At 42.5% G+C, this 23008-nt stretch overlaps 1 protein-coding gene across 2 annotated transcripts in view; it reads right to left on the bottom strand.

Annotated features, from left to right (window-relative positions):
• The window catches only part of KLHL2 (kelch like family member 2), an 88592-nt gene extending 76394 nt beyond the window's left edge, over positions 1 to 12198 (bottom strand). The window contains exon 1 of one of the 2 annotated variants that reach the window (XM_037526408.2): positions 12102 to 12198. In XM_037526408.2, coding sequence (XP_037382305.1) covers positions 12102 to 12109 — 8 coding nt within the window. In that variant the 5' untranslated portion in view covers positions 12110 to 12198. Of the gene's footprint in view, positions 1 to 9565; positions 9893 to 12101 lie in introns of those variants that run through there. The other variant, XM_037526406.1, reaches the window with a different exon arrangement.
• Positions 12199 to 23008: the final 10810 nt, after the last annotated feature.

The raw sequence follows: 23008 nt of genomic DNA, 5'->3' as shown, positions 1-23008 counted from the left end.
GAGGGCCCAATGGAAGAACAGTGATGGCAAAGGCAAGTATGTACTCGTCTTGTGTGTTCCAGGAACTGTGAGTCCAGGGCCGGGTTGGGGGCGAGGGGAGTACAGATCACGTCGGGTCTGGGAAGCCACTGGAAGGACTTTGGCTTTTACCCTGCAAATGGGGAGACACTGTAGAAGAGAGACACAATCAACTCATGTTTTCAAAGGATCACTGTAGCTGCCAGTTGTGAACAGTCTATATGGGTCAAAGATGAAAGGGGGAAGCTATTTAGGAGAGTAGTGCAGTGACAGAGCAGAGTAGTAGTAGCAGAGGTAGAAGCAGTGCGATGTGAAGTAGCAGGGTTCTCGATATATTGTAAAGGTAGTGCCAACAAAATTTGACAGAATGCCTGAGGCATGTCAAAGAAAGTCAGGATAACTCCAAGTTTTTTGCTAAACAACTGGAAGGTTTAAGTTTCTGTTTAAGATGGGGAAGTCTGTATCTAGAACTGGTTTCGTAGGAAGATCAGTTTACACCCATGTTGATTTTAAGATATCAGACACCCAAGTGAAGATGTCAAATCAGCAAATGAATATTGGTCTAGAATTGGAGAGAAAAATGTAACTGGAAATAGAAATTTGGGAATCACTGCTTACAAAGATGGTACTTTAATCCATGAAACTCAGATCCTTGGACATTAAGGTAACCTCCCCCATTAACCCTAGAAGTTACCCCTGCTTATTTCTCCAGTCCCCCAGAATCAACATGAATTGAGGCACCTGACTCTTCAAGGGCTTGCCTACCATAAGTGGATATCAGTCCTGCTTCCCCACCATTTGAGATATTTTAAAGAAGAGTTCCAAATGAATTAATGCAAGACACTGCCTCCAGTGGGTAAGTCCACAGCTAGGAGAATGGGAAGGTATGGAGCGTGGCCTAAGAAAAAGAACTGGTTAGTAAGTCTAGAAGGCAAAAAGTAAAAGAAAATCCAGACCTGATAGAGGGGCCTGGAGAAACATTTTATGAGACATTCTCATGTGGAGGTAAAGGATTAAGTAAGAAATAACATTGCATTTTTAAAGTGTTCTCTGCATTGAGAGCCACTTGCAAACACAGTACCCTGACACACAAGTCTACATTTCCACACTAAAGTCCTTCCCAAAATCTTCCCTTCCCTATGTGGTTTTGTGTGACCTGGTCATCCAGAAGCTGAACTGAGAAACAGGAAACGATACATCATGTCTAGGACTACAGATGTGGAAAACGAACATTTACTAGGAAGCAACTAAAGGGGAGGTATAGGTTGGCCCTGTAGGTTACACCAGTAAGGACAAAGTTAGATCTCCCTGCTTCACTTCTGAATCAAAGAGCTAGCCTTTTCCAGAAAAGCTTCTCATTCTGAAACTGTCTTCTTTAAAAGATCTGGAGGAGATACTTTTTCCAGGTTCTTTCCTTTTAAATGTCTCCCCAACTCTCTACACTTCCTAATAGTCTTAAAACTAGCCAATAGCCGATGGCTATAAAAATAGTACTCTAAAGCAGCTGCTGTCTCCAAGAGCTTAGACCCCAGTACACTGCTATGCTTTATTTCAGATAATCCAAAAGCCTGCCTTCCTTCAATGACTGACTAATGTAAATCCCCAACTGTGGGCAAGACTGAGTTCTCAGAGGAGGTGACTTTCAAACTCTGCCTAAGAATACATTACTGAAAACAACTGAATTCTTAGGAAGAAAATACTCGAACAAGGGCAGTGTCCCTCAAACAGTCAAGACTTCATTATCAAGCAAAGGTTTAAACCTACTGTGAAAATTTTAATGAAATCTTGGAAATGAGGAAGAGTTTCTTTAGATGTACTTTATTGGGAACAGTGACTTCCAATGGAGGTACAGAGAATGAGAATGATCCAAGCAATTTTTTCAACTTATATATAAGCAGACCTCTTCACGTGTAGATTCATGCAAGCTCTTTTTACAGGACTAGGTACACCAGAATGACAGTATCTTCAGTAGTAGGGGTGAAAGGCAGCTGTGTATAATTAAAAAAAAAAAAAGTGATGTAATATGCCCACCACCCACTTACCTCCTACCTCAGGACAATCAACTCAGATTGAGAACTAACACTTCAAAAAGCTGGTTTATTTATGATTTTAGGGTTTTCTGATGCAAACAATGCAATAATTCATGTGAATGATGCAGCTGCAAAATTTAACAGGGGACAAGACATTTTCACATTCAGGACACAAACACTTAGGCCCTGGGTGGCCACATCTCTGTTCTCCCCTGTGCCTGTTCACCTCAAAAACTGCAAGACTCCCCTGCCTGCAGTGAGTCACCCACCATTACTCACAAATTTCTGCCAAGTTCGCGTCAGCAGCTGTTGTTTTTAAAGTCACCATCCATGGTGTACTGCTTTGAAGTTTCTCCATTACTTTAAAATATCTCTTTTATTTTCTCTTTTGTCTTCCTAGGTAAACTTGCATTTAGAAGCCTGTTATCTTGCTAACATTGTTCCCATATGTAAGTTCAGGAGTATACTGTAAGTAATACTTGTTATTCACTCTAAGTTTCCCAACAAAGTTCTCTCTCATCCTTCATCTCGCCCAAATGACCACTCCATATGACTTAAAGACTGTAAAAAGTAGAGAGGACGTTCTTCATTGGGAACATGTCTGTGGCAACTGTGGTTTCAGTTTTTGTAATTAACTAAAGGCAAAGAGACAGGGTCTGCAAATTTTCAAGTGTTTACAAGGTAAACTTTCATTAGGTACATTGCCAGTAGATTGTAATCTATAAACATATGGTCAAATTACTAAGTAAATACAGCTTAAAAAAACTAACAAACCCCACTGACACTTAAGACGGTAGATTAAGCTTTCAGTGTGGAGACCTGAGAAATGAATATGAAGTACTGAGTGAAATAAAAGCCTCTCTTATACTGAATCTACACAGAACGCTTTACAGACAGCATGATAATAACGCCACGAATCCATCAGCGTAGTTTAGTACCTATGTTGTTCAAAGATATATTGCTGGTTTCCTAGAGCTGGAAAGGAAACATCTAGAAAAGCCTGAAACGCCCAATTGGATGAAAGGATTAGCTGTGAAAAAGCAAAGCACTGAATCTACTGGAGGGCAGGAGGGAGAGATTACAAATCACCCCTTTTCTCCCCGCAGGACCTGGTTGCGTGGCTAAGGTTAAGCACGCCGGCAAGCGCCCGCGGCACGAGGAGGCTGTGCTGTCTGGGGTGGAGAGGATGATGGAAGTTGGAGTATAACTGCTCTCTGATAGTAGAACAATAGAACTGTAAAAAGCACTGCTTCGGTTCACTCAGCTCACCCTCCGCCTTTCCCTCCCACCTACATGACAAACAGAACACAATCAGGCACTTTTTGTCCCTGACAGTGACTATCGCTAGGAAAGGGACCAGGGTAAAAACACGTCTTATGCAAGATCAATCTGATTTTAAAGAATGTTATAAACAATCAACAAATACTCTCCGAGTGGGATATCTATGAGGGATTAAAACAGGGAGGAGGATAAAGATGCATTTCTAACATTCCCCTGTCTTTTATCACTTCCATGTCTGACCTCTCTTTTTCTGCTCTTCCTAGTATTGCCATTACTTGGCTGGCTTGAGAGGGCAGCCACTTGACTCAGCAATTCAGTCAAGTGGCCACATGTTCTAACATTGAATGAAAATGCATTAGGTGAGGACCAGAGTCAGCTGGGAGACCAGAGTGATAGTTCCAGCTATGCCAAATACAAGTGACCTTGGATTAGTCACTTAGCTTCAGGCTGTCTACTTATGAAATAAGGTTTTGTTATTCCACAAATGGGTCAAATATGAAAGGTGATATGAAAATCAAAAATAACAATACCTCATCTACCCGCCCTCAGGACCTGTATAAGCAGTCGATACTATATGAATATAAACATAGAGTTAAGACGAAAAATGTTGAAGTTCCAAGTTAAACTGAACATGGAGTTACATATTTATGGATTTTATGGGCCTTCCCCATTTTTAATTGCAACATTCAATCAGAAGTTACCATGGATACTCCAGACAACCACTGTTGCTAGTCAAGGTGAACTGCCAAATGCCCACCACGTGCCCTTGACTAAGAAGGGCGAGTGATACAAAGAGACAACACAGAGCCTTCTCCAGTTACCACCTACCTGAGGAGGCACATCTGAAACCACCGGGAGAGCACAAGTCAGCACACAGGTGCAAGATCACAGGCTCCAGATGAGAAATACTATAGGAATGTAAAGAGGAACTAGTTGGAACTAGTTGTGTTGGAGTTAACTGGGAAGTCTTTGTGAAGGAGATGGGCTACAACTAGTCTTGGAGAAATTCCAAGTTGTTTTAACTGGAAAAGGCTGGAGATTCTTGGCTTGTGTGAAGGAGTTTAACCAGGGAGATTACTGCATACAACGATTTTGAACACATAAGATATGGCTAAAATGATGGATGGCTGTGACTACCTGTCTGAGACGTCATTTTACAACTCCGAGATGCTGGGGGTTCAGAATAGGGGACATAAGTTGAAAGGTGAGGAAAGAATATAAGGAGTTCAACTAGGAGAAAAGGCAGAAGGAAAAATTCAGGTATCAACTGACAAAATCTGTTCATCAGAAGAGCAGCAGTAAAATGGACACCTGAAACCAAGATTCTACTGTCTCTGGGGGCTGATAAGAGATAGAGGATGAAGAGAGAGAAACCAAAGACCATTTGAAGGCTTTGGATATCAGGGACCAGAAGAACGATTATTCTAGTCCAACATAAGTGGGGATGTTTATACAAACAATGTTTGTTTGAGAAAAAGATTATGAGCTCAGTTTTAGGCCTGGTGAATCTGAGGTATGATGTAAGAATAGATACTCTGTAAGAAGCTCAAACTTCAAGACTTTAGCACATCAAGAGTCCACACTTAAGATACAGATGGAGCCATAAAGCAGTGATTAATTGTTGATTGAAAAGAATTCTGCATCTGTGAGGAGCAGCTATTGCCAATGGACAATAATAGAAGCCAAGCCATGTAATACAGAAAAAATGGTCAACTGAGAGCAGAGTGCCAGTTTCTCCTCTACTTGAAAAGCTTGGGAAAGTAATGTAACCTTGAAAAACAAATGAGACCTACAATATGAGGATGCTGACAAGATTGAAAGACATAAAGTAAACACATTTAGCAACGTAAAAACTAGAGGACAAGACAAGATAGTGTGATAAAAAGGATTTACTTTTAAGGCAGGATCAATAAGAGAACGGGTCAAAAAATAGTCTGAAATGTAAAAAATCGTTTACTGACCCATTCACTACAATAATTATATATTGGTTTGTTATCAGTTTCAACCATGAAGAAAAGGACTTTTTTGTTTTGAGAGAGGCCCAAGCTTGGTCACAGTAGGCACTGAGTAAATATGAAGGAAAAAAAACTTCCTTGTAATATATGGTAAAAATATTTGGAATTTAATAGAATTCTATTTAAAAAAAAAAGTATCTGAAAGACGACTTTCATTCTCTTTATCACCTTGAAAAGAACCTTCCAAAGTCTGCTCTTAAGGAAGTTCAGTTGTTTTCACAAACACTCCTGGTACAATTCCAAAACAGAGGCACAGAGGTATAAATTTACAGTCCCCTTCATAGAGCACACTATTTATTGAATGCCTGCCATATCTATTAGAATATGTAAATTGGAAAGGAGAGGTCGGAGGCTGCTTAGTGGAGGAGCAAAAATGATTTCTAAGCATCAGAAAATTCAAAAACTACTACAAAAATGTTACCTATTTCCAGACTCTACTGCTCAAATTCCCTAACACACCTCAATTTTTTTCCCTTATATCCAACATTTCCTTCATCCAAATTGATACATATGTCCTCTTAAATACTACCTTGTGAGCTATTATTGCTACTAATCTTTTAAACATCTTTGTCTATCCCTGAGGAAATTCCCCTACGACCTGAGAGATGCCACTTCACATTTAAGACTAAACAAAATCCAGAACACATTCTTATGGGCTATAAAAGACAAATAAATATTGGGGTAACGCCAGGCAAGTTTCCAAATTCACAGTAACTAAATCTTAGAATTAGAGAGAACATCAGAGGTGATCTAATCCTGAGGAAAGCCAACGTTAGGCATCAACGAACTATTAACTGGTCTGTGACAAAATGAGAAAAATGTAAGATTTCAGAAAACTAAATTCATTCAATTTAAGGCCTATCCTTTAGTCTGAGATTATGTTCTTCTTTGTATTTGGGGAAGAGCACTAAAATACCCCCCCTTTTACAAGAAGATAGTGATAATTAGTATAATTATTATTTTATCCATTTTTTTTCCCTAGGCAAAACAAACAACTTAGCAATTCTACATTCGACTTCAATTTCTTTTTAATTTTACAGGTCAGTGGAATCCAAAAATTTAAAAACCTCTCCTCTAGTCCAACCAGTCTTCTGCTGTCTACATCTCTTAGAACACGGTCAACAAGATGTTTATCTTCTGTGCTTGAAAACTCTAATGGCAAGAGTCTCCAATGAGGTGGAGTCATCAACTGAAAAAAGCTGATTATATCGCAGGTATGTATGCTTAGTTTGCGACAGAAAACCAAGAATGTGAAATCTGTAGCGAGAAAGGCAACTTGTGAAAGAGAAACCAGTAAAAAAAAAAGCCACTACACAGGTCAAGGTAAATATGTTCTTTGAGGGGAAGAGATGTGCTCCATCCTATACATCCTGGACTTCCCTCAACTTAATGATTATAAAAATCCTTCACAAAAATAACTATTAAAAAAGTTAGAATGTGTGAAACATTGTTGAGATTGGACTAATCAGTTTACATTTCATTTCCTTCTGCACATCTGCGTTTACTCCCTAAAATTCCTTTACTAGTCTGTATCTAATTTTTAGTTGCACACTATCCAGGTTTGATCAGTGGCAAATGTCACATGGTCTTAATATCAGAGTCGGAATCTAAATGTCATGTATACTCAAAGATGCATAAGAAACAATAAGCAGATATACAAAGTCCAATGACAAGCAATATGAGAATCAAACAGACCAAGGAGCACTTGGCAGCAAGGAAGGGAAAGAGCATGCAAGTAAAACCTAATTTCCAGGAGCCCATCTAAAGGAACTAGGGAGTGTGGGCAGAGATAACGCCATCCTCCAAGACAATGTGCTACCAGACCAGCAGGGAGCAAGGTGGAACTTAAGAACAATGTCAAACTGGTTGTTTAAAGAGAAGCATGAGCGAAAGCACCACACACAGTGCCAGGCAAAGACGGGTATTCAAGTATTTGCAGAATGAATGCATTAATAAACAGACATTTGCGCAAAGAGGATCTGAATCCCTGCTTTGAGGGATTCACTGAATGATCATTCAATGAGTGATCCAGGGATCACACAAGGCTCTGGAAGTCCAAGTCAAACATCTTTCTTTCCCTTAAAGCTCAAGCTAAAAATTCTAACTTAATGAAAAGCTCAGCCACCCCCATAACTTCCACTGGTCTCCATCCTAGCCCAGGTCTAGCACAGATGGGCCGGTGAAGCTCTTTCCTCATCCACCCGCATTTCTCAAGTCCAGCATCCATGATTCAGTATGGAAGGAAACAAACAAGATTATGGGATAGGAGGGAATGAAGGGAATGAAGGAAAACTATTTCTGATCTACAGAAAGGTAACTCTAACAAGCTCTGGAATTAGAGTGAATCCTAGGTAGACCAAATGAAAATGAAACCTATTTGCTTTTATTAGTAAATAAACCGAAACAAGGAGAAAGTCTCACCAACTTCAACCACCCATGACTGCAGAGTTTTAACAATTCTTTTTTCCCTGCTGCTTTCCTTCACATCTCAGCCTCTCATTGCTATTAAAAAAAAAAAAAACCAACAACAACAAAACACTACTGACGGAGTCTCAATTCCGAAGAACTGTGCTGGACACCAAAATTATTAGCTGATCTTCCTAGATTCCATTTATCAATATCTGCAAGTACAAATCAGTCTCATCTTTATTTCTATTTAAATCATTTTCCACCTCTCGACTCCCTCCCTCCAGAGCCTGCTGTTCCACTCCCTTTTTCCACCTGCATTCAAAGATTACCCGGTTCTCTCCTTTTAGTTTCCTCTGCTCCAAAAGTAAAAAGGGACCCCAGCGAACTGACATAAAGGGAGCAGATTTACTATGTGCCTGCATGGGCTATTTTAAAGTATGTGCTGTCTAGACACAGGCAGCATTTCTTGTCGTAAGCGCCTCTGAGTCTGGACAGAACTCATGTGCTGCTGTGCTCACGCAGCTGATGCTAACGATCCACCATCATGTTTCCTAGGGGTTCGGGCGCCTTCCGCAACCTGCTGAAGAACATAACCAGATCACAAAGCCCTCGAAGCCACAGCGACCAAGCAGCCACTGAGCTCTGGCATGGATGAGCACTGGAGGGTCCATGCAACAGGAACCTCTACTCTGATCCCCACGACAAGCTAAAAATTCTGTCAAGCACGTTCAGAAATTGTAGCTCCAGAATCTTATCAGCTCCCCTAACAGGGCTCAATATCAAAAAAATTATTCAGCCCGAGTGAAATATCCATAATCTGGCTGGAATTTTCTGCCAAAGAACCCCACTGGGCTGGAGCACAGGGGGCCAGACAAATGCCTGGAGTGAAGCTGAGCAAATCTAACCGAAAAAGAAAGGCTCCATCCATGCAGAAGCTCCCATGAAGGGTTCACCATTCCTCAGCTCGAACGAGGTGGGTCTGCGATCTGAAAAGTCAGATTCCAGAGGCTCTCGTTCCTTCTTAAACTGAGAAGAGCAAATCAAAATGGAAATTTTCAAAACTCCAAGGGCTGTATCGTCTTTTACTAAAACGCTCCCCAAAAAATAAATAAATAAAATCTTGTGCTGAATAATGCAACAGCTTCCACCTTTTTGTGGAGCTGTCATCATTTCTGGAAAGTCGCTTGGCTGCAGGTGATCCCGACTGTATGTGGGTACCAAGGAGAAAGCCACCTGTGCCCGGCAGGTCGCACTACACACACTACTCGTTGGCCGGGGTACCAGGGAGACAGAAGATGCTCTGATTTCTGGCCACAATTTTCTGCAGTGCCAGGTAAAAGAGGTCACATGCCCTGAGCAGCCGCGGCTCGTTCAGAGTGATCGAAGGGCTCCTCGGGTATTAATTTTGCTAGAAATTCGGAGAAGCCAGCGGGCGAGCTCGGCTCCACCGCTCCGACCCCGGGCGCCTGGCACTTTCCGGGCTCCGTCCCCCCCGGGCTCCAGGACACCGTCTCCCCATCCCTCAGCGAGGGGCGTCCGGCCGGGCGCCGGCAGCCCCGTCCCCCGGGCGCCAGCCTCGGGGCGGGCAGGTTCCCCGGCGCAGCCCCCGCACCCCGAAGCGCGGCCCGGGCTGGGGGCGCCCCAGCCGGGCCCCCCTCCCCGGGCGCCCCGAGTTGCCGCCGCGTCCGCCTCGGGACTGCGGGCTCCGCGCCCAGTCACGCCCCGCGGCTCGGGCTCGCGGCTCCCGCCTCCCGCCGCCCCGGCCCCGCTCCCCGCTCCCCGCAGCGCCTCGGCCCCGGCGCGGCCACTCACGCGGCCGGCAGCGGCGGCGTCTCCATGGCGGCTCCGCTCGGGCTTCAGCACGCAGGCACCGCCCGCCGCCGCCAGCACCATTCCAGCCGCGGACGCCGGCACCGCCCGCCCGCCGAGCCGCGTTCCATCCGCCCCGGAGGGGGCGCCGCGCTCGCCTCACCGCGCGCCACCACCTGCGGCGGCGGCCCCCGCGGCCATGGCCCGTCGCCGGGCGCGCTCGGATGCTGCCGGCTCCCGCCTCGCCCCGGTGCGGGCGGCGGCGCGGGACGGGCGGGCGCGCGGGCTCGGCACTTCCGGGTTCGCGGCCGGCGCCGGCGCCGTGACGGGGCGGCGGGGCGGCCCCCCGCGGCGGCCCGGACCCTCCCTCGGCGCCGCCCCTTCCTCCCGCCGCCGCCGCCGCGGAGCTGCCCCGGGAGGGCCCGCGGGGCGGGGCGGGGCGGGGGCCGGGCGGTGAGGGGGGCCGGCGGCCGCCCGCCGCTGCGTCTGTGGGGGCCACCCGGGCGGGGGCGCTAGCACATGGCGGGGGGCCGAGGTGGGTGCGCCCCAAAGCCCAGCCTGACGGCGCTCCCTGCTTGTTCTCCGCTCTGCCTCGCGGGGCTGTCACGTTACCCCCTTTTATTCCAGCCTGCGCGCGGGGAGGCGGGGAAGGTCGGCCCAGCCCACCCCTGCCTCTCCCAGCGGGGAAACTGAGGCCCAGGTGTGCGTTCGCCCGTGCAGCGTCCCCGGCCAGGGCCGGGCCTCCTCAGCCCAGGGTCCGTTCGTCGGGCCAGCGCAGCCGGCACCTTCTAGGCGAGGCTTCGGAGCCGGCACCCCACGGCCGGCCAAGCAGGTCTCTGTGCCCGCGGAGCTGCCCACCTGGACGGGCTCAGAGGAACAAGCAGGTGGTGCCCGCCCCAGAAAAATCCGGGGCAGGAGACCGGATGCTATTTTACGAGTAGTCAGGGGAGGCTTCTGGAAGGATACTTAGAGAGAGATGGAATAAAATGCATCTTGAGTAATGCAGGGAGTGCTCAGGGCAGAGGCAGGAGCTGTGCAGGGAGAGCCCCGAGTGCTGGAGCCGCCCCACTTGCAGAGGACCCGGGTAGGAGGACCCCGAGGCCGGTGGACAGCAGTAGCACCAGGGAATCTGATAGAAATGAAAATACTTGAGGCCCGCTTCAGACCTGGTTAACTCTGGGGTGGAGGCCCGGCAAGCTGCACTGTCACAAACCCCAGGATGATAGTGATACTCAAGTTTGAGAAGCTCGGTTGTCAGCAAAGCAGATGAGAACAGGAGGCCGGGGGAGGAGGGGGTGTGAGCAGGGCGGGAGTCGTGACTGATGACATAGGTCGTGTAGGTCGTCCTGAAGGATTTGGCTTTCACTGAGAAGAGAAGCAATTGCAAAGTCAGGCGCAGCTCCATCTGATAATTAAACAGATGTCTTTGCTGGAATTTGTTTTAAAATTCTCCACCAAAAAAGGGAGGGGAGGGAATAGAAAGAAGATGGGCAAAATGTTCATTTTTGCGCCCGGGGGATGGGTGCATGGGTGCATGGGTGGTCATCACTTATGTGAATTTTGTGTGTTTGTTTTAAAAGGTTCATAATGAAAAGCTTGTTTTTTTTTTTTTTGAAAGATGGCTCTTGTTGTATGAGCAATATGCATAGGGAGGTAGGAGAACAAGCAAGGTAATTAGCCTGATTGGGATAAAAAATGAGGACAACTTGGAGTGAAGTAGAGGGATGGAAAGAAGTGGTCAGATTCTGATTCAATGTAGAAATTAAAACGCACAAGACTTGCTGATAGGTTAAACAAAAGAGAAAGAGGGCCTCCCCAGTGGCGCAGCGGTTGAGTGCTGGGCTCCGAAGCTGCCCGCAGCCTCTGCAGCATTGGTTCGATCCACCGCCTCCTGCGAGGGTCCCACATGGCGCTCAGACCTCTCCTGCCTGCACCCGCTGCTCCCTTCAGCAGTGTATTTCATCAATCTGCCTGTTCTGCTCCCCGCACTGGCTCTGGTGCATTCTCTCACCCTCCCGTGCTTCTGACTATCCCCAGCAGTTGTATAAAAAAATTAATTAAAAAAAAAAATAAGAGCAGAGTCAAAGGTGATCCCAAGACTTTGGGTGTGAGCCCTTGGGAGGATGGCGCTGCCTTTTACTGAGATTGGGGAGCTGGAGAAGAAACAGGTTGGGTGGGTGGAGGGGAGTGTTGGTGAACTCTGATTACTCACAGTAAGTTTGAGGTGTCTTGTTAAAAAATCCTTGTGAAGTATAGACCATTTGATATGTGTATCTAGGGAAGACATGAATTTGTAGGTTGTCAGCATAGACATAGTATTTAAATCCTGGAACTGGTTGCCATCACCTAGATAATGTAGCTAGAAAGAAGGGAACCAAGACATGAGCCCTGGGGCTCTCCAATATTGCAACAAGATGAAGATTTAGCAAGGAGAAGGAGCAGCCAGTGAGGTGGGAAGCAGACCAGGAGAAATGACTTGGTGGCCTGATGAAGTGTTTCAGGAAAGACCATTCCAGGAAAGGCCTTAGCATGAACTAACCTTTCCATATGCTGGTGAGGAAGGCATACATATAAGTTCTTTCTTTAGTGTTACTGATGGTTTTGTTCGGATCCATCATGAAGCTTGATGCTGTATATGGTCCTTCTAAGAATTAAATGAAAGAATCAGTGTAAGGCATATGGCCATAAATGTGGAAAGGAAGCACTTCATAAGTATTCATTACTGTTAGTATTTCTACACATTTTTGTGACCATCAGTTATACCTTACTCAGCTAGGAATTGAGATTAAGTGCTAGACACCAGAGAACACACTAATTTAGGTTTGATCAAAGCTTTGGCATGACTTCCTGAGTGTGCAGGGCTGTTAGTCAACCATTTCAGCTTTTCCAGGGAAAGAGAAAAAAAAACAACAAAAACCCTCTTCTATGGCTTTGATATCGTCCCTCTCCAAATAGTGTTATATGTACAAGTAAATGTGAAAACTGAGAATGTGCCGATCTGATCGGTAGACACACAACTAAGCCCCTGTCAGATCTTCCCCCTTGGTATGATTTAATCTGTCACAATTCTCTGCTTCTTAAAGGATCCGGGTTACTTAGCAGGCTAAATATCTATTCAAGCCTTTTCATTTTCACACACATCCCTAAGTTTATAGACTTTAAAATTGAATTGGGAAGCATACACTTTCACATCCAGCTCACTCCTGCTAAGAGTTAAATATTAAATAGCCCACAGTCTCTAACGTGTTCACACCAGGCAGGTTTGAAGACTATCGTGTTCCTCATCCAAGTCCCTGCCCTAGACCCCATACCCTGCAGAGAAGAGGAAGAGCAGAACCCGCTGCTCAGACCCTGAAATCTAAATTAGGCCCAGATTTAATCAGACATCTCATCTCAGAATCTTGAAGCAATTCAAAAATGTTAATTAATCCACACTGAGCCTTTGTTGTTTTCTGAAAAGAGACTGATGGATTTCTTGGCTTTTAGACATTAGCATACCTGCTTAAGATCAGTAGCAATTTATGAAGCCAAAGTTTCCATTTTCATCTTTATGCGGGCCAAGTAACTTCACAAAACTGGTCCTCTGCCAGATGCAGTCTTATTGCTTAACCCTGTCTAACCATTCAAAAGAAAATGCTTAATAAGATGAACATCATCATGTTGGGTGGGATGTGTCTTCCATTGTCAGTTTCAACATCTCATATGAAGGACACAAAGGATGATTATGAGCAGTTCCCCAAGGTCACCTAAGAGTTCTTATCTTCACTACCCTTGGCGAAAGAATTGCCTGGACATGTTTGACCTCTGCTCTCTTAGCCACTTTTGGATTATTATTTTTTTTTTAAGATTCATTTATTCATGCATACAAGAGATGGGGCACCGGCCAGAGGTATGGGGGGTGAGAGGATCCACCAGAGACAGTGTGGGGAACAGAACAGGCAGATTGACCTAAACACACTGCTGAGGGGAGCAGCGCAGCGGGCGAGCCAGGAGAGGTCTGCTGCACCATGTGGGTTTCTCCCTGGTGGGCCGGGAATTGAACTCGTGCTGCAGTGGCTGCGGATCACCCCACAGGTTGTGTCCCAACCCTTGTGCCACCAGGGAGGGCCCACCTTTGGATTATTCTTTAGATGAGCTTACCACCCCACAGAAGGATGAGATCTTGCAAAAGACCATCCATTTGCTCTGCTGTTGAAATAGAGCATTTCTTTAGTCATGTTAGTAACTGACGTCTAAAGCTAATTAATAAAAGTGACCAGATTGTATGACTTGTAAGAAGATGGAAATTGGGCCTCCCCTGGTGGCACAGGCAGTTGAACACCGTACTGTGAAGCTGTCCGCAGCCTCTGCAGCGCCGGTTCGATTCCGGCCGGCCAGTAAGGGTCCCACATGGCGCAGCAGACCCTTTCTGTTGCACCAGCTGCTCCCCTCAGCAGTGTATTTTGTCAGTCTGCCTGTTCTGTTCCCCGCTCTGTCTCTGGTGAATTCTCTCACCCTCCAGTGCATCAGGCCTGTACCCCGTTCTTGTATAGATAAAGAAAAAAAATTTAAAAAAAGATGGAACTTGCAGAGGAACAAGTCCAGGCTCACAGCTGGTAGCAAAAATTACTTAGATGGAGTTGAAATCAGATGTTGCATTAGACTGATGCCATGACATTGGCAGCACAAACATACCACAGGGTGAGAATATGGGGGTTGAGAATTGTTCCTATAAAGAAAAGACTTAATTTCACCAAAGAATATAAAACTGTAAAAGCCTGTTGTAATTCCTTCTGGTGTTAAGATAGCAAGTATGAAAAGCATCACTGGTTCAAAACTTGGATAGTACAGAGGATGGAGGTGATCAAAAAAGTCTATTTTCTATCCTAAATAATCTATCTAAAATGCATTACTCGACTTGTTCTTCAAATGTTAAATTAGGGTTTTTCCTTTTGCTTTTTTCATGGTTTGGAAGCAGCTTAGTGTACTAAGTGTAGCTTAGTATACGTCATTTTTAATGAAGTATTTCGAAATATCCTTGTGAGATCTTTCTATTTAGCAGTTGGATTTGTCAATATATGAAGGTATTTATTACATGGTTTCTGGGATTTAATGGGGTGATATGAGTCTTCTGCTCCAGACCAATAGAAAATCTTCAGTCTGAGGCATCTTTCATGTCCTAGTCCAATTTAGTCTATAAATACTGCTCTTTTGTTTTCCTAATCTTTAAGATGGCAACCTTACTTCCAGCACAGAACACCTGTCAGTATCCTGTACCTGAGGTTCCTAGAGAAATGAAAGCAAATTGTTTGATGCAAGGTTTAATTGGAAATCTGTTGGAACTGGTACAGGAAGTATCCAAATTTAGGTTTCACACTAATGTATATCAGGTAAGCAGTTTCTCTGTGCTTTTTTAAGAAAAGGAAATTTAATCTATTTTTACATGTATATAGTTATAAGGTGTCTATTTATGTAGTCTGGTGATGTAATGCCTCATTATAGAATTATCTAGGACTGAACATCTTTCCACACAGTCAACAAGGCTGGGGGGAGGGGAGTGGAGAGAAGCAAATAAAAATTCTTGATAAATTATATGAAGCATCATCAGCTTGTTGCTGTTCATCTAAAATTATGCACACACACGTTCATGTACAATTCTACCCACAGCTTCTATGTGTCCATCACCTCTCATTGTTGATAGCATGGCACCTAAGCAAGATTGTGAAATAAGTTTTTGTTCATCCTCATTTTTCCCATTTGGTTTACTTTTCTCGTTTTGGCATCAATATCTCTATCACCCTTGACATTTGCTGATCTCTAGTGTCCTCTCTTCATCCCTAAAAACTTACAAATGATCTAGTACTGGTACACCAAATGGTAAGTAGAATATTTTTTTATAAATGGTCTGTAGACGTGGGTAACTTCACCTTGGTATTATTTAGCTAATTATTATCATTATGCCCTATCTTCTATTTTCCTTCCCCCTAGAATGCACTACAATGCCTTCTGTATTATTTTAATCACAATATTTTTGACAACCAAGTGTGATGTTGAAATGTGTCTTCTTCATTAATAGAAGTATTACAGTGTAAGACTATGGAAGGAACATTTAACTTTAATAAAGGAAAATACTGAGAGGGTAGATTAAAAAAAAAGTCTTAAACTCTAAACCTTTTGAAACTAAACCTCTGGGAATTTGTATTATTTGCTCCAATTATTCACATGGTAATTTGAAAAAAAAAAGCCTTGAATTTCCACATAAATCCTAAAATTTGAGCTAAACCCAAATCTTGGAATTATTTTTGCAACTAAGAATCTTTTGCCAAAAAATCTTTTCTAGTTCTCAATCTGATGCTAGTCAGCTTTTGGATACAGAAAAGCAGGTTTCATGCAGGATATAAGTGGTTAGTCAATTCCTGAGGCATCCATATTTCTTCATTTTCCTTGTTAAGATCTTGGTAATACTCCAACCCAAGAAATAGAATTGAATCCAGTCTGCATATGCATGAGAGCTATTCTTCATTGAACTAAAAATGAACTTAAGCTGCCATTTTGAAGTCTTTGTTAAAAGTCAACTAAAATTAAATCAGGAGAAAATATTCCCAGTCATGTTTTCTGAGACAAACTGATTCAAGCCTCTCTTAATTGCATTACACTTAGATAATATATCAGCTTTTCTCTATGTCAACTAAAGAAAATACTGAACACCCTATTTTAAAATTGCAACCACTCCTTGAACCCCCAGAACTCCCTAAACTCCTTTTCTTATTTTTTTTCAAAGTTCTTGTCAGATTTTGACAAATTCTGTGTTTTACCTTTTTATTTCACTTATTCTGTCTTCTCTCTTGGGATTTAAGCTTCATAAATTCTGTGGATTTTCATTTGATTACTGCCATATCCTCTGGGCTTAAAAAAGTACAGGCACATGGTATGCTTGCAAGAAATATGAATGAACAAACTGGCAGAAATCATTGTATACACCAACCAAAGCACTTTTCCCAGGAATATACATTCTCACACAAATTTATGCTTTGTGGATTTTAACAGATATAGGCTACATTGACATATTAATGTTTTCTGTTATTCTGTTTTACTTTGGGAAGCATATAATCAATGCTCCTCATAAATAAGGAAGGCAAAGGGAAACCTCCTTTGATTTCAGTCAATCAGCCAGCCTTTATTAAATGGCTTCTTTAACCCACTGTGGCAGGCAGGACAAAGAGGTAGGAATAATATGAAGCTTCAGTCAGGCATTCTGCCTTAAAAACTTGTAATTAACATCTGACATAATCAGCAAATCCAATGTACTAAATAAAATTAATTAACCAAAATTTCCAGGCAACAGAGTTCTCACTTGAATACTTAAGAAAGGCACACAGTGGGAAAAGAAAGTATGTAAAAGAGAATTCAGTGGAGAATAAAGGGAGCCTTTAGACAAAGCTAAGAAGTTAATGTGAAGATCAGATTCCAGAAGAGTGAATTTTAGGTTTTCTATGAAGAGGACAATTATTGGAGGAGTGTGTGTGTGTGTGTGTGTGTGTGTGTGTGTGTGTGTGTGTGGTGTCGGTAGAATAAATGAACTCTATTGTAAAAAGTTTAATCTGTATTGGTGTGCAAAACTAATGACAGATGGGAGAGACTGGATGGATGCAGGAAGATTAGTTGGAAAACTTACAAGAATTCATATTTGAGGTGATAAAACTTGAAGTAGAGTAGCTATAAATGAAAATGCCAAAGGTAACAATGGAATAAACACGAGAAGATAACTGAATTCTATGGGTGAAGGAAGATGTATTAGCCAAATATCCCAAGGTTTTGAACCTGAGGATATTGGTTGACAGAATTGATAAAAAGAAAGTCACATGGAATAGATGATGATACGTGGGGTTTGGGGCCTGTAGAGTTTGCAGTAAGAGCTGGAAATCCTAATAAAATGTCCAGCAGGAAGTTGTAGATAAGCCAAGCAAGGACACTTGGTACAAAGATAGAATCACTCATAAAGATATTAGCCCCGGAAGAAACTGGTAGTGCAACTTTCTGTGGAGAGCCACTTTGTTACAAGATGTAAACCTTCCTCCAAGTCTCCACATTTCACACTGCATAGGTTGATATTTGGTGTTGCTTCCGCAATTGTGAATTTTTCTAGTTAGGCAAATAATACATGATTGCATTCTTACACTAAAAATTCCAACCACAAAATGAAAGTTCCCACTGACCTCTCCTCAAGTCCCTCCCCAGACATAAAGACATATTAACCTTTTTATGTGTGTCTTTTAGAACATTTTTCCATGCTATTACATACATCTCTTGTGCGTTACTGCATTATAGAAATACATTGGGTTGTATTTGTTTTACATAAATGGAATCATGCTGTATGTTACTATCAGCCCATTAGCAACTGCTAAGAAAGCCTGACTGCCAATTTGCTGTAGCTGTGGGAAGCCAGGTAGGAAGAATTCAGCTGCCAGTTGCCAATACAGCCAGGATTTTAACTGATACCCATTTCCAGGAAGATTTTGAACATCAGAAGATTGGCTGAAGCATTAGGTACCTTGCCATGCACTCCACTGCATCATCATACAGCAGATATTTTTTTCTTCTGGAAAAATGTATTTTTACTCTAATACTTAGGGAACAAGATTCCAGAAAAATTTAGTTCTTTAAAAAATTGGATTTACAGGGCCTCCCTGGTGGCGCAGCGGTTGAGCGCTGGGTTGCGAAGCTGCCCGCGGCCTCTGCTGCGCTGGTTCAATCCCCGGCTGCTCCCTGGCCACCGGAGGAGGGTCCCACATGGCTCGCAGACCTCTCCTGCCGCCCGCTGCTCCCCTCAGCAGTGTACTTGGGTCCTTCTGCCTGCTCTGCTCCCCGCTCTGGCTCTGGTGAATTCTCTCACCATCCCACGCTTCTGACTGTACCCAGTGCATGTATAAACAAAACAAACAAACAAACAAATAAATAAAAACATGCCTCTATTAAAAAAAAAAAAAATTAAAAAAAAAAATTGGATTTACATTATCAGAAATCCTTAGCTTTTCTGGGGTGTCTATTTGTGTTTTTTCATATCTATTGCTCCAATCTTTCTCTCCATAAACTTTTTTTTTCCTTTCTAATTTCCTTGTCTAAAAAGAAGGCTTTCTCTTTAAAACTTGGGGTCCAATGAAGATTTCAAGAACTAAATGATGGTGGATATCTGTTCACTATATGTAAGTCAGAATTGATGAAATTTTATTCTTTTGTGTTTTAGTTCCTAGTTAAACCTTCCGAAAGCCATAGTAATTACATGCCTACTTATAATGATTTACTTTAAAGCATGTTTAAATATTGCAGCAACATGCATTTTATTTAGCACAGTCCATTTTTAAAGTTCTAACTGTGGGAAGCTATATATGTTCATAATTACAGTTTATTTGAATGTGTAGTATTTTTGGAACAGTGAATTACCACACTTTGGGGGGGGTGGAATAAAAATAATTTCTGTATTTTTATTATTTTTTTTTTTTTTATAGAGGCATGTTTTTATTTATTTATTTGTTTGCTTTTTGTTTTGTTTATACATGCACTGAGTACAGTCAGAAGCGCGGGAGGGTGAGAGAATTCACCAGAGCCAGAGCAGGGAGCAGAGCAGGCAGAAGGACCGAAGTACACTGCTGAGGGGAGCAGCGGGCGGCAGGAGAGGTCTGCGCGCCATGTGGGACCCTCCTCTGGTGGCCGGGGAGCAGCAGGGGACCGAACCGGCACCGCAGAGGTCGCGGGCAGCTTCGCAACCCAGCGCTCAACCGCTGCGCCACCGGGGAGGCCCTAATTTCTGTATTTTTAAATGAACTAAAGTTTTTTTTTAATGTTTCATATCTAGGATAATTTTAAAATTCTTTGATTCTATTTTATACCATAAGCTATTAATAAAAATATCTTTATACAATAGAATCCCACTAATGTGGTTTTCAAAATTCATATTATGGGCCACCACTAACTATTTTGGTAATTGCAGTGACTAAATTATCTTTTCAGAGATTTTTCTCTTATGTTGAATTACATACCAAAATAATTTTGGCAAGTAAGTGGAGGTAACTTCCAAAGGACCAGCTGAAAATTATTTATATTTCATCAGTAACTAATCATGTTTTATTGTGCAGAACTAATCATATAATCATGTTATTAGAAAAGCATGGCTGCAGTCACTTTGAAAACTCATCCAGTCCATTCACCTGCTTCCATATGGGAGTACAACCATCCTCATGGCATTCAGGGAATATCTCCACACTTTCCCCACAATTTTCCAGTCCTTTCAAGATTCAGTAGCTGGCACTGTGTTTGCTATGGAGACGTATTTTTTAAAAATCCTGCCTTGGAACAGCTTGCCTACCCCGAGGAAATGAGATACACATGCCTAAAATTATATAGGGAATATAATTCATAAGTGAAAAGATAAGTTGGGGTTGGGATTATCCCAGAAACACTTTCTGGAAGAGGTATACATTTGATATGGGCTTGGGGGAGGATATAAGGGATTTAAATTCCTAGAGAAAAAAAGGAAGGTGCACTTAGCAGAAATTTTACATCTACCCTAACAGAAGTTGAAAAATAGTAGGGAAAGTTAGGCAGGTGAAGTCATGGTGTTTCCCAAGAGACACCAAAAGCTTGAGTGAGAAGTGGTTTGAAATTTATCTAATTAGCTAGAAAAATGAAGTTTTTTAACAAGAGAATATAAATGCAAGCATTACTTTCTTGAAATTAATCTGGCTGAAGTAGAAAGACTGAGTTCAGAATTGGAAGACTTTAGGAGGGAGGGTACTGTTTAAGTAGACATTGCGCATATATCAAAAGTTTTTCAAAAATAGATGTGCCCTATGACACAGCAATTCCATTTCTAGAATTTATCTTAAAGAATTCATAATAGATGAACAAAGTAAGTCTGCTACCAGGAAAACCTAATGAAGTATATTTATACAACAATAAATTGGAAACATAAATTGCCCAATAGGTGACTGTTAAAATATTATTATGATACCAGCATAGAGTAGATGATTATGGGACCATTAAAATTGATACATTATAAGATTACTAATGTCATGAAAAGATGACTTATGGTTGAAAGAGAAGAGAAGCTACAAAATACCATATACAGTATGATCCTAGATATGTAAAAGGGAGGAAAAAAGGTGGGGAATGTGTATATATCTCAGTGTATAACTGTTAAGTTGAACAAATATGACACATTTTGATTATGTAACAAAATGCAATCTTTGTCTTCCATTGTACTTTTTTAAAATATATATATTTTAAAGATTTACTTATTTATGCTTACAAGAGCTGAGGTGTAGGCCAGAGGTGTGAGGGGTGAGAAGATTCACCAGAGACAGAGTGGGGAGAAGAACAGGCAGACTGACTGAAATACACTGCTGAGGGGAGCAGCAGGCTAGACAGGAGAGGTCTGCTGCACCATGTGGGTTAGCTCCCCGGCCGGGGATCGAACTCATGCTGCAGTGGCTGCAGATAGCTTCATAGTGCTGAGACTTAACTCCATGCACCACCAGGGAGGCCCCTTCCATTGTACTTTTAAACAGGTATTCATTTGGTGCCCTGTCCTAATATGCTATGCAGAGCAGGCTAGCACTGTTAGATAATAAAAAGTCCTTCAGCCAATTATTATCCTAAAAGCCACAACTCATCTTAATAGTCAAAATTCCAAATGGAATTTTATGTTAATTTTTCTTCCATCCCCAATCTTTGACTATTTCACTATGAAATCTTACACTGGGGAAAGCTGGGGAAGGGGTGAGATCCTTCTGCAATACTCTGTATACTTAGGATGACTCATCAGGAAGTTTGGACCCTAGAACTACCTCTACACCTCAGACCAGTAAATTAACCACTCCAGTTTGTCATTACGTCTTGTGAAGAAGGGAACTGCTACTACACTGCCTACGTACATCTTAGTTTATTATGAACATTAAATTTTATCATAGAAGCGGAATTATTTTGTAGAGTTAAAAAGTATTTTAATAGGGTATAATCAAATATAACCCCCTTGACTAGGGATCCAAAAGCCAAATGCCTACAGGATGTCAGGAAGGTAACCAAAAGGGTTAAATCAGGTCAGGTGTAAAATGATAGATAGCAACTGTCATCTGACCTTGCTTTTGGGAAAGCCATACATAGTAGCTAAGGAGATGGCGGCCTAGAGGTGGTGAACAGTGACCAGAGAAAGGAAAGAGAGGGAAACGCTACCCTGATTTGAGCTGCTTCTGCAATGAAGAAATTCAGACTATGTTGCTAGATCTTCTGACATTTCAAGGGAAGCCCAACATTCTAATTATGTGTGATCTTCTAATTTTCCAATGTTGACAACTAGAAATTTTTTTTTCATTTTTTAAAAAGATTTATTTGTTTATTCATATAAGAACTGGGGTAAGGCCAGAGGTGTGGGCAGGGAGGGGGTGAGAGGAGTCACCAGAGACAGAGTGGGGAACAGAACAAGCAGACTGACTGAAATACACTGCTGAGGGGAGCAGCGGGCAAGACAGGAGAGGTCTGCTGTGCCATGTGTGTACCTCCCGGGCCATGCGGGGATCAAACTCGTGCTGCAGTGGTTGTGCATGGCTTCACAGAGCTGTGCTTAACCCCTTGCACTACCAGGGAGACCTGACAACTAGACAATTTAAATATCAAATACCAAACAGATCAACAAGTGTGTGTTGCACTAATAATGCATAAAGACTAGATTCAGTCCCCTGGTCCTCACTTTATAATTCTGCAATAGATGCTGAATTACCTGAAGGCAGAGACCTGAACTTTTATCTCTGTGGTCTCTACTTCATAGGACATCTGACATATATGGTGCCTAATAAATGTTGGTAAAATGACATATGCATGCGGCTAAATAGAAAGATTGTTTCTGCAGATCAAGATGTCAAACAACACTGCCTGTTGAATAAGGATTCTTTATATGTGCACACTTAATTGTAACAATCTTTCCTTTTATTTTTCTGGCAGAACAAAATAGGGTAAGGGGAAAAGAAGTAGAAGAAAGCTAAAGGAATTGATATAAAATAGAAGACCAAATAGAAAAGTTAAATGTAATAATAGATAAGTTAAATAAACAAATAGGTAAATGAAATAATAAGATAGTTATTTCTGGTGCTCAACTCAATCTGCTGTAAGGAAGTTAGAGCGCTATGGTTGCAGTGGGTAGATTTAGCAAACAAAAGAGGTAGTTGAGAAAAGCAGCACCTAGCAGGAGGTATGGGTGTCTGTTGTGGAAACAGCAGGTAGTTTACAGGCGACTTCCTGAGGATGTGATGCTATTTAACTCAAGAAGTGATATAATTCAACAAATACCATTGGACTGAATGTTTACTATGGAATACATTAGCAAACAAAACAAAGACCTCCAGCCCTCATGGAATTTATCTTTTGGTGGGAGAGGCAGACAATAGACATAATAAATTGAATATATATATATTATAA

The sequence above is a fragment of the Talpa occidentalis genome, unplaced genomic scaffold, assembly GCF_014898055.3.
Source record: "Talpa occidentalis isolate TD23 unplaced genomic scaffold, MPIMG_talOcc4v2.1 talOcc4.4, whole genome shotgun sequence".
NCBI lineage: Eukaryota > Metazoa > Chordata > Mammalia > Eulipotyphla > Talpidae > Talpa > Talpa occidentalis.
The sequence above is the reverse complement of the archived record's forward strand: the minus strand, read 5'-3'. Positions and strand labels throughout refer to the sequence as shown.